Raw genomic sequence first — 12,485 nt, 5'->3', positions numbered from 1 at the left:
CTTCCGCTTGTGTAGATTTAACCAACATATCATCAATGTACACTTCCATCGTCTTCCCCAGGTGTTCTTGGAACATCCTGGTCACCAACTTCTGATACGTGGCTCCAGCATTTTTCAAGCCAAAAGGCATGACTTTGTAATAATAAGTCCCCCTGTTTGTAATAAATGAAGTTTTTTCTTCGTCTAAGGGGTCCATTTTTATTTGATTATAACCAGAATACTCATCTAGAAAGCTTAATAATTCGTGGCATGCGGTAGCATCAATCAATTGATCTATATGCGGTAAAGGGAATGAATCTTTCGGGCATGCTTTATTTAAGTCAGTGTAATCCACACAAAATCTCCATTTACCGTTCTTTTTTGGAACTATCACAGTATTAGCTAACTAATTTGGATATTTTACCTCGCATATTGAATCGATCTTTAAGAGTTTCTATACCTCTTCATCGATCACTTGATTTTTGAATGATCCTTGCTTCCTCTTCTTTTGTTTGATAGGTATGAATGATTGATCTTCATTTAATTTATGAGTAATCACCTCCGAAGGTATACCTGTCATATCTGAATGGGACCATGCAAAATAATCCACGTTAGCTTTTAAATATTCAATTAACTTACCTCTCATATTTGGGTTTAACCTTGCTCCGTTATGAATTCTTCGATCTGGCCATTATTCGAATAGTGGAACAGCTTCAAGCTCCTCAATCGTTGTTTTTATGTTTTTGTTCTCCTCTGTCTCTTGAATTACATCTGGTCTAGAGTCCACGTCTATTTGTTTTGATATAATTTATGTTGAAATTTGATTTACCGCATCTTTCTCACTTGCACTCGCATATTTTTGACTCGCACTCGTATCTTTTTGACTTGGTTGTATCACCGAATTGATGCTCCTTGAAGTTTGTTGATCTCCTCGAATCTATTGAATTCCCCATTTTGAAGGGAATTTGATAACCTGATGTAATGTGGATGGCACAACATCCATATCGTGAATTCACGTCCTCCCAAGAATCACATTATAGGCCATATCCGTGTCTATTACTTGAAATTTTGTTTCTTTGATGACTCCTTCTGCGTATGTTCTTAGTTCAATCTCGCCCTTTGTTATAACTAGTGAGTTATCAAACACAGATAAGGTTATGTTGCCGTCTTCCAGAGTTTGGCGAGTTCGCTTCCCGTGAGTTATTGTGAATTTTGTTGTTTTTCTTGCGACTGTATAGGTTACGCCGTTGACTTCTTCTCCATCATTTATCACATTTTGGGGGCTCTTGCCTATTTTTCATGTAAGCTTGTTTGCCTTTCTCGCTGAAAAATTCTGTCAGATAGCCCTGCTTTAATAAATGTTCCATCTCACCTTGTAATAATCTGCAGTCTGATGTTTTATGGCCGTTATCATTATGGAACTCGCACCAAAAGTCTGGGTTTCTTCTATTTGGATTTGATCTCATCTCTTTAGGCCATCGTACCTTATCCCCCATGCTTCTTAAAACAGCGACCAACTCGGAGGTACTCGCGTTAAAATTGTAGTCCCTAATCCTTGCGTTTGTAGTAGCATCTCTGTTATGTTCACCTCGATCTTTTCTGAATCTTGACGATGACAGACCTGAATCTCTATTTGCGAACCTGTGATCATCCCGCACGTTTTCGAATTTGGAACGAGCTTCTCGCCCCAAAGGTCCCATATAAGGCTCGTACCTATTCTTACCGGACCTCTTCTCAGATTCTGACCGCCTCGAACCTACTTTTTCTTCAACCCTTAACTGAGCTACGATATCTTCTTCGGTCCGTAACTTGGTACTATACCTATTATAGACATCATTCCATGTCGTGGCAGGGAATTCTCGTAGGCTCTCTTTAAGCCTCCTTGTAGCTTCTGAACTTTTCTTATTTAAATTGCTTGCAAATGCCATGGCTGCCCAATTGTCAGGTACTCTTGGTAGCAACATTCTTTCACGTTGGAATCTGTCTACGAATTCTCGAAGCAATTCTGTATCTCCTTGCTTTACTTTGAATATTTCTTCTATTCTCTTTTCAACTTTTTGTGCACCGGAGTGTGCTTTTATAAATAGATCCGCAAGCTTACCAAAAGAATCAATAGAATTTTCAGGTAAAAGAGAGTACCATGTTAGCGCTCCTTTAGTAAGTGTTTCCCCGAATTTTTTGACCAGCACAGATTCAATCTCCTGCTTGGTTAAATCATTGCCTTTTACTCCCGTGGTGAATGCAGTAACGTGGTCACGTGGATCGGTCGTTCCATCGTATTTCGGGATGTCAGGCATTTTGAAATTTTTGGGGATTGGTAATGGAGATGCGCTTGGTTTCCATGGTTCTTGTGAATATTTGTCGAAATCAACTCCTTTGATCACAGGTGGTATGCCGGGTATTTGCTCAATACGGTCGTTTTGTTCTTTCACCTGTTTCTGCGAGGTTAGTATTAAAGTTTGTAAATCAGAATTATTAGGAGTACTTGGTCTCCCATCACGTGACTCGTTGGAAGTTCCTTCGATTCTAGAATTAACCAACCCTGATCGTGGAATTTCCACAGTGGCAGTATTGTTTGGTGGAGGTGTGGGTGGCACAGCTGGTAGTCCCCACGAAAGCCTGGAGAGCATCATTCACGTACTTAGCAATTAAGTGCTTTACAACATCCTGTTCGACAGTTTGTTCATTTCCATGTTGTTCATTGTTATGAGTAGTGGATCTTTGTGGTAATGCTTCTCTTCAATTGTGTGGGGTTCCTTGAGGTGACGGAACTGGAGTTCCTTCCACCTGTTGGTTGTTGTCATTGGCATTCGACATGATTCAGTTGAGAGAGAGTGATTTGAAAAGTAAGAGAAGATTATCAGATTCCCGGCAACAGAACCAATTTGTTTAACCAAAGAATTATATTCTCAGTCAAAGCCTATTTTTAGAAGTACTCGGGTTACTGATAATCAAGAAATTCAATATTCTCTCGTAAATAAGTAAGGAAATTAGAATAAAAAATGACAAAGTAATCAATAGAAAGCACAAGAAAGTAATTATATTCCAATAATAATCAGAACGTGTCTGTACAAGTGACATCTCCTTCCCTTATATAGGAGTCTATAAGTACAACGTCTTTTCCCTTTTATGACCGAATCATTATGAGCATTAATGATATTAATGAGACGTTATAATTGGTAATCGTAACTGTTCATGAAGATTCTGTAACATTTGTGATCATTCACGCTCATTAATTGACGATTCATGAATCTTTCCTCTTTACTGTCTTGATTCATTCCGTTGGTGCCTCTTCATTTAACTACTTAGACTCGAGCACCCATATCCTTTCATCTCGTGGGTGATTTGCTCGTATCTGTTATGACTCGTGTCTCTTTTAATGCATCTCTCTGGCTGTCGTTTTTTTAGTGATCCACGTGCCTTGCTATATCAGCCACATATTTAATTCCACGTGTAATATTTATTTTTACCAATACATATATGTCATTGTACAATATAATGTTAGTCAAGGGATTCCTTTAATTAATGTGCCCCTTTGGAAGTTTTTCCTTGTAGAGGTTGGGACAGGGATAGGGAAAAAGGATCGGGGGATATGCCTTATTGGCAAGGGATTGGTTTAAGGAACTCAAACCAAAACTATAAAAATGAAATGTATAAAGAAGCTTTGATTTCTGAAATTTCATAGCTTGATACTTTGTGATTCATCGTGAGCTTTTTTTGACATACCATTCATTTTTCTCATATCATTGTCACACATCAAGAAAATAAGTGCGAAAATGTTAAATGTGAACAAAGAGAATACATGGAAAAGAAATTGATCTTATTAATAATAATGTTGGTAACATAAGAACATACGTTAATAGCATATGCAAGCAAAAAGAGAGTGGTTATTAACATCGGAAACCAAAAAAAAGTTATAATAATAGCATCCGCGAGTGCCCAAAGTATTTACAATCCTCCTTTTCATTCCCTTGCCGTCGTCTTAAACATTAGTATTAGGGTGATCATCATCTGGCATATATCTTTTCCAGAACCAGTTACTTTTCCAGATTCTATTCACTTCTTCAATAGGGATCCCTTTAGTCTCAGGCAAGAAGAAGAAGATGAAGAGGGTCATGGCTACCACAAATGCAGCAAAGAAGAAGAAGAGACCAAACTTCATCTCGCAAAGCATGGTGAGGAATAGTTGGCCGATTACGAAGGTGAAGAACATGTTAACTGAGACTGTGATCGATTGCCCTGCTGATCGGATTTCCATAGGCAAAACCTCACTAGGCACCAACCAACCTAATGGCCCCCACGACCATGCAAATGCTGCTACGTATATGCAGATTAAGCCCACTGTTACGTTCCCTAGTGCCGGGCTGAACGTTCCCAGGCCATCCTGCCCAAACACACTGGCTATGATGGCACCAATAGCAATCTGTAACAAGACAAGTTTGATTTCTGTTAGTCTCTCTGTGTCGAAAATGCTGGGTATAGTTGAACACGTTGATTATGCGTCACAACAATTGTATATATTTCTTGTATATATACTATAAATTCTTGATTCCCCTTAAAAATTGCTTCAAATAGTAAGTGTGATCCCAAGTGACACATCTTTACATGTTTTTTTAATAACTTGGTTAGAATTCCTGGTTTTCGCCAATGGCAGTGACGTACACATGATATTTCATAAGAGGTGCCACAATTTAAAGAATTGGACTAATGAACAAATTACTAGACGCCCCTAGCCAATGGGTTCAATCACAAAGATGTGAGCTGTAATATTTACAGTACTATTCTATATAATTAAAGGATAGTATTATTTTACCTGGCAGACAAGCATCAGGGAACCACCAAAGAGGAACAAACATCTTCTGCCGTATTTATCAACAGTGAATATGGAGACAAGGGTGGCAACGACATTGACAAGTCCAGTAATAACAGCAGTCATTAAAGAAGCGCCGTCACCAAATCCCAGAGTCTTGAATAATACAGGGGCGTAGAACATGATGACATTGATACCGGTGAGTTGTTGGAAGAAAGGAATGAGAACAGCAACTGTCAATTGTGGTCTGTACCTAGGTTTCATGATGTTTCCCCATGGATTTTGGACTTGTTTAGACATGTCACTGGCTATTATTAGGTCCTCAAATTCATTGTCCACGTTATTAGTACCACGTATTTTTTGTAACATAGCTTTAGCTTTCTCTTTCTGGCCTCTGTCGATTAAAGAATTTGGTGTATCAGGTAAGAACACAGCTCCTACAGTCATTATAATTGCAGGGACAGCGGCTAGAACGAGTGAAACTCTCCATCCATTTTTCGCCATTTTAGCGGTACCATAATTGACCAAATTTGCAACGAGAATACCAAGTGTGACAGCCATTTGGAAACAAACATTGAGTGCTCCTCTAAGTTTAGGTGGTGCCATTTCTGAGAGGTAAACAGGGACTGCTTGATTGGCATAACCAATACCAATACCGAGCAACAATCGACCGATAATGAGTGCGGCCAAGTTCATGGCCGCACCATTCAGGACAGCGCCGACGAGGAAAATTAGACCTCCGATAAGCATGGAGATCTTTCGGCCAAAGGCTTTGGTTGTTATTGAAGCGGCAAATGAAGCAACTAGTGCTGCTAAATAAAGGGATGAAGTGAAGAGTTGCAGTAAATGGTCATCAAATTTGCAGTATTGGTTGCCTCCTGCTTTCAAGGCCTTCTCCTTGTGATATACATTTGGGAAAAATTTGAGAAGGAATTCATCCATAGATGTCACTCCTCCTGCAATTGGACCAAATCATCAAGCAAAATATATAGATTGAAGGGTGTATTTGGAAAGAATATTTTCCTTAAAGATGCTTCCAAGAAAATAAGTCATTTTCGGTTGTCATGGAATAATTTTCTTTGGAATTTGTTTTTTTCAAAAACATGTTTGTCCATGTAATTTTATAAGTTTTTGGAGATTTTTCGAAAACGAGTTTCTCAAAAGACCACTTTTTTCAAACACTTCACAAGAGTTGTTTCCCACACGCACTCGCAGAACTACTGCAATATTTTTTCAAGTGAAATGCATGTCTAAGCATAATTTCAAAATCCAAATACTATATTTTAACTTTAACTTCAAAAATTACAGTTTTTTAATATCCAAATGCCTGCTAAATAATGAAAAGCATTTTTGGAGAAATAGATCATTTCTCAAAATATATTTAAAAAAAAAATTAATTTCGTCATACCAAATTCGAAAGAAAGGTAATTAAGAATATATACCTGAGATACCAATATCATAACCAAAGAGGAGGCCACCAGTGGCAGCAACCAAACAGGTCATGATAACAAAAGATGTGACTTTTCCTTCATAGTCACCTCCTCCAGATCCACCTCCTGCAAATCCTCCTGCCATCTTTTATGAATTAACGTTTGATATCAAATTAAAATCTCTACCTTTTTATTTTTACGATAGAATAGAATGTATATTATTTACAAATTCTTTTATGAGTTTTCCTATTGGATAGTGGATACACAAGATTTCAAGGGATATTTGAAAACAAAGGCCTTTGATCTATGTTTTTTTTTCTTGATTTTGTTTTTCTTGTTGAGATCGACCTTTGATAAATTTTTTTCTTTGTTTTTTTTTTATATTTTTCCCTTGTTTACATGAGCACGGCAATCTTTGTTGCCTGCCCTCTCTCTTTGCTCTCTTGCTTGTCTTTTCCAAACAAAAGGTTATCTGCTTTTTATAAGAGGTTGAGGTCATGAGTTCTCCTCAAAGAGTGGCAAAGTCTTAGGAAATTTGAGGATGGAAAACTTGAACACAAGTCTTACGTGAAATTTAATCCATGCAAAATGCTTGTGGATAATATTATTTACTAACTAAACTCAACTGAAACCAGTAATTGTAGCTAAAATATGGTCATTACCATGCAAGCATGAGGCTTAGAATGACAAAGTAAGCATGAGGAGTAATTAGTAATAATGTTAGCCCTTGTTTGACGGATAGAATTATGGATATGAATTTTTGAATGTCATTTGTAAGAATTGGTTGTTAATTACCTTCAATTTTTGCTCTTTGCTCACCTCTTTCCTTTATTAACTCTCTTAGATGTGTTAAGAGGCAGTCTGATATCCAACTAACTTTGGATCATTTAAGAAGATATTTGTCCACCAGTTTGTACACGAATATTCTAACATAAACTTCATTTGTATATATATAGCATGTCATTAATAATTTTGTGGTAATTATACAAAGTGGAGTAATTGCAAAGAACACTCACAAAGTACCTATAGCTTAATTTGGTGCAAGATTTGATACATTACGTTTTATAAATTCAATCTTATTAAATGACTCAATACAATAAAAATAAAATAAAAAAAGAACTGGCTTTTCTTGTATGAACGACTGCAAGTTTTATAGAAATCAAGTTCAATTGCTATGCCCACTCTTTTTTCTTCCTTTAAAAAAAAAAAAATATGTTAGGAGTTTCTTTTATATTTCGTTGCCATACTTCAATTTTCTTAAAGCCTTCACGTTATTCTCTTCAAATTAGACACTGTACGTACATCTACATACTAGAAAACCTAAATCGAGGTTCCGCCCAAGAAAATTACATTATTTCATTGTTCATTTAATGTTTTAAATTTTATATATTATTCTCCTTTTAGAATTGTATTTGTATATATTGAGAGTCTGTCGCAAAATTCCTAGTTTTTTGTTTCCCCAAAAAAATTCGTAGTTCCCCTTGTTTCTCCAAGGAACTCTTTGTGACTAGTTTCCCACAAGTTTTAAGCACTACTTCTATATTTACCATGGCTCTTAACATTCGGAAGCACTAAAATTATTGTGTTATGTATTTTGATGATTAGCAAGTGTGTGCAATGAACATGTGCTAAGAATCAGGTTCTCACGGTGAGTGATGAAGGTTGCTTACAAAGCAGTAACCTTTTCTGATCTGCAAAAGTTATTGTAATCCGATATTTATGGAAGTTATTCTTGATGCGATAAGGGATGTTGTCTATAGATATCTGCGGATAGGAGTCACGAAGCATGAGGAGCCCTTATGATCCCACGACTTGTAAATGGATTGGAGTTTGACCGTGCCTAGGACTCCAAAAGATCTCAGAGTTGTGACGACTTAAATACTATGCCCTAGGACTGTTCAGAACTATCGTCTTACACATCGACTGAGCACAAGAAACATATCATTTTCAATTTACAATACACTTGAAGTTGCTGACAAAGATTGTTTGTAGAGTCAGTTTATTTTCTACTTGAGTCAGTCTAGTTCATGTGTATTAGGGAATTGAGTTGTATTCACGTTTTCATTCAAATAATGTTGGTTGGATTATTGTATAAGTTTACAAGTTAGAGTAACTTGTAGTTTTCATATAATAAGTATAAGTAGTTGAAGTGTGGAGGTGTATTAGGTGTTGTAATCTGCACATTTGGCTCATTTATTCTGTGAAGTTGAAGTTAAATCGTACGTGGTAGGTTGTGATTTTTGCATCTTTGAGCCGGGCGATTTTTCACGTTAAATTATTGTTCTTTACTTTTCTCTTGATTTTGTTTAAGCACAAGTAGTAGGGTAAAGAACTAAAGTTTTAGTAATTTAGGAGGGCACTCAAATTAACAATTGGTATCATAGCGGGTTCTCTTAAATATGGTTAACACCTCGAGAGATCTTGGAAGAGATAAGTACTCCACCCGAAATTAATGAAGAACAGTCAACTACTAGACCACCTCTGTTTAATGGAAAATATTATCTTTGGTGAAAGGCAAGAATGGAGGACTTCCTAATGGTTGAGAACTATGAACTCTCGACTATAGTAAATCAAGACCATTGACTCCCACCAAGCAAAATGGACAAAATGAGACTATTCCCAAGGGTCCCTCAGAATCTGTGGCAACTGATTTCAGAATGATAGAAATAAATGCCAAGGCTAAGAAAATTCTCATTTGTGGACTTAGACCTGATAAATACAACAAGATATCTGCCTGCTCAAATACGAAGAAAATTTAGGATGCCCTTCAACCTGCTCATGAAGGGACAAATCAGGTAAATAGATCAAGAATTAAGTTGCTAATGAGAAACTATGAACTCTTCTCAGTCGCACTCCGTTTTCTCGTGAAAGCGGGTTTCGACATGTGACAACTCTTTTAAGAGTATTTAAAAGAGAAGAGTCGTCACCTAACGATTTTGAGGAGCGTTAGGGCACCTATTTGTAAATAATTCTGATTTAACTAGTCTGTGTCATCAAAGATCCGGTAAGGGCTCAAATTACCTCAAAGAAAAGGGGTTAGGCACTATTCGAGGTCCATAATTGTGGGTCCCGATCGAATTTTATGCTATGTAGGGATTATTGAATAACGGTTATCCTATGTGATCATGTAATTTGTAACAAGGAATCCAAACATCCGATTATAACAAATATTAAAGAGAAAGAAGTGGGTTACACATAAATAATTGATATTACCTTTGAGGGTTACAAGATATGTCCTAGTTTGATCTAACTTTGTACAAATAGGTGTATAAATAGAAACTATGGGGGGTCCTAAGTTTTTATCCTAAAGGATCACCCCATACAATATAAATAATACTTTGCAATTCACTCAAGTGTAAGGGTTGCTCATATTATTCAGGAGGTACAGACTATCATCTCCTGCTACCCAATTACTATCTTGAAGTTGTTTACCTAAGAGCGTTCTAATTTAATTCTAAAACAGGTCCTATGCATGCTCTACCCGTTCCATGCCTATGGTCCAGGATGCTTTGGACCTAATATTTTGGTAGTTCTAGACTTTCTTAGGCTGCTCAAAATGATAAAACTAGGCGCAAAATCAAAACAACTAGGACTACACATAATCAACACTTAAGGGCTAAAGTTGGCCTCCTCATATAGGCATAGATGCACGCAGGCAATTATAAATTTATGCCAACAAAATTCAAATTATTAGGCAGGCGGCTGGAGATGGGCGGGTTTGAAGTCAGAGTATATTGAATTATGCAAGACCTATACACATGATTTCTATGTGATTGAACGATTCAATGGTTGACATAAAGTTCTATAGGCAATGTCTCTGGGCAGACTGTTTGACAAAGCGCTTGATTTTAATACATAATTCTGTTAAAGATCTTATAGACATGATCTCTAGGTGAGTGACAGCATCCTAAATACATGATCTCTACACGATTTGCGTCTAGACAGTGAAGCTATTAAAAGCGCAAAATTACTCACTTTTAGTCCCATTGACATGTTTTCTAGGTAAGTAATAACATCCTATAGGCATACTCTCTAAACAGTTGGCATTTGGGCCACAAATAGCTAGGAACACTACTCATTCCATTTACCCCTATATGCATGTTGTCTAGGCAGGCGGTATGACAGGAATAGCAACAACGACAATTTTGATTAACCACATTGAGGTCCTATGGACATGGCATTTAAGTGTAACAATCAACAAATCTTATCTTAATTCCTATAGACATGATTTCTAACATTTGAAAGTCAAGTTATTACATTAGCCCTACGTCATGCTTCTAAAGTGAATAGGCAAACACATAGCACAGATAAATGGCAAGTAAATAAGTTAAGTGCCTATAGACATATTTTTTACCATTTTATGTGAAGAATAGAATGCCCCTGTCTCCCCTCCCCCTCCCCCCCAGTTTTCACTAATCCCCAAACTGTTATTGTTACAAATTATTACAAGCCGAAATGAAAGAATACATGCTCAAATATACCTAAGTTACAAACTGAAATAGATACATGCCCAATAAACAGTAGCAGACCTAAGGAAAAGATCCCAGTGACATATCTAGGCCTTTAGCAGACTTATCCTTCACATAAACAGCAGACTTACGTCCCAAGCTCACCCAAGGCGTTAGAGTGTGTGAGTTACAAGGTCCAATTCATACATGGACCAACATCAGGCCCAAATGGAAGACTTACTTACCCAGCAAATTGCAGATGGACAAACTTAACCATACAAGTTAACAAACTACACATAGGAATTAATCAAACAGCTTTGATGCCTACTAACAGCAGTTCTCACTAAGACATAGAGACAGAATCATTGAACATGTTGATAAGGGCGCACATAGGCAGGTTCATGCTTGTATTTTTAAGAAGCTAAGGGGACAGGATTGACCATCATGGGATAGCAAATTATTTCAAAGGAAGTTTCAAATAAAGCATAGCTAGAACTATCCCAAAGCACTTTTAAAATAGGGATCTAATCATAAAAGCTAGGAGAATAAGTAGAGCACAGCCTTAAGATGGTAAGTTTAACATGGAGTCAGGTTCATGATCAAGCAATTACTCAATAGGAAAAATTTCAGCATGCTGAACATTAGTCACAATACAAGAGACATATCAATTTTTTTAGCAGTAAAAGAAGCAAACATCAAATCTAGTGCTAGTTGGTCATATGTAGGAAAGTAGGCTAGTTATGAGGTTTACTCCTAAGGTCTTAACTAGTGCTGAAGAATACAGAACTGATCAAATCAACATAATCACAAATTTCATGAGCACAAGTTCTAATGGTTTGCAGAATCCTAGAAGGGTAGTAAGTTAGGAATGAATGCCTTAGAATAGTTCCTAGGCATGAGTTTGGTTGACATAACAATACAGAACATGGCAGAGAGGCAAACTCAGGATTAACAACAAATATCAGCATAACATAGTAGACTAAACAGGTTTAGGAGAGCCAGAATTCATAGTAGGCAAGGACACATTAAGTACTAGATTGTCACATAAAGGCTAGATATTGCATCTTTACCTTAGAAGCTATAGGTAGTATTAAGCAACAAGGATTGAACTAGGCATGAATGTGATGACCTAAAATGTCATCTTTAAATTTAATAAGTAATGATGTATTTTAAGACCTCAAAAAGCACTATTTATTATTCCTCGACTTGCGTGCATAGTCCATATAATTTTCCAAAAAGTTTTTATGTGAAAAATAGATTAAAATGTGAAATAGAGCTTTAAAAATTCAACTAACTTGACTTTAGTCAACATTTTGAGCAAACAGACCTGGATCAGTGTTTTGATAATTTTGGTAGGTCCGTATCGTGATTTGGGACTTGGGCATATACCCGAAATCAAATTCCGACGTCCCTAGCTTGAGATATGGAATTTTGATAAAAAATTAAAAGCTTGAAAGCTTAATAATTTTTAAGAAATTACTGATGGATTTATTGACCTCGGGTCCGTATTTTGGTCCTGGAGCCCGGTGTAGGTCCACTATAATATTTATGACTTGTCTGCCAAATTTTATGAGAATCGGAGTTGATTTGACGTGATTCGGACGTCCGGCCGTAAAAATATAAGATTTAAAGTTTTCTTGAAGATTTCCTTTGAATTGGTGTCCGATTCGTAGTTCTAGGTATTATTTTGGCGATTTGATCACGCGAGCAAGTTTGTATAATGTTTTAAGACTTGTGTGCATGTTTGGTTTGGATCCCCAAGGGCTCGGGTGAGTTTTGGATATGATACGGGATGATTTTGAACTTAGAAAATCTGGT

At 36.8% G+C, this 12,485-nt stretch overlaps 1 protein-coding gene across 1 annotated transcript; it reads right to left on the bottom strand.

Moving 5' to 3' along the window:
* Positions 1-3,778: 3,778 nt before the first annotated feature.
* Positions 3,779-6,649, bottom strand: LOC107808223 (sugar transport protein 10). Its single transcript, XM_016632727.2, has 3 exons — positions 6,232-6,649; positions 4,793-5,745; positions 3,779-4,402 (listed from the first exon to the last, which is right to left on the bottom strand). The coding sequence occupies exons 1-3, from the start codon at positions 6,362-6,364 to the stop codon at positions 3,962-3,964; spliced, it is 1,527 nt and encodes a 508-aa protein (XP_016488213.1). The 5' UTR covers positions 6,365-6,649; the 3' UTR covers positions 3,779-3,961.
* Between the last annotated feature and the right edge of the window lie 5,836 nt (positions 6,650-12,485).

This window comes from Nicotiana tabacum, chromosome 9 (genome assembly GCF_000715075.1).
Source record: "Nicotiana tabacum cultivar K326 chromosome 9, ASM71507v2, whole genome shotgun sequence".
In the NCBI taxonomy this organism is placed as follows: domain Eukaryota; kingdom Viridiplantae; phylum Streptophyta; class Magnoliopsida; order Solanales; family Solanaceae; genus Nicotiana; species Nicotiana tabacum.
The sequence above is the reverse complement of the archived record's forward strand: the minus strand, read 5'-3'. Positions and strand labels throughout refer to the sequence as shown.

Coding starts and splice junctions, on each gene's coding strand:
- LOC107808223 (XM_016632727.2), bottom strand. CDS start 6,364: ATGGCAGGAGGATTTGCAGGAGGTGGATCTGGAGGAGGTGACTATGAA. Junction 5,746..6,231: donor TTATGATATTGGTATCTCAG/GTATATATTCTT, acceptor GTCCAATTGCAG/GAGGAGTGACATCTATGGAT. Junction 4,403..4,792: donor CCCTGATGCTTGTCTGCCAG/GTAAAATAATAC, acceptor GTCTTGTTACAG/ATTGCTATTGGTGCCATCAT.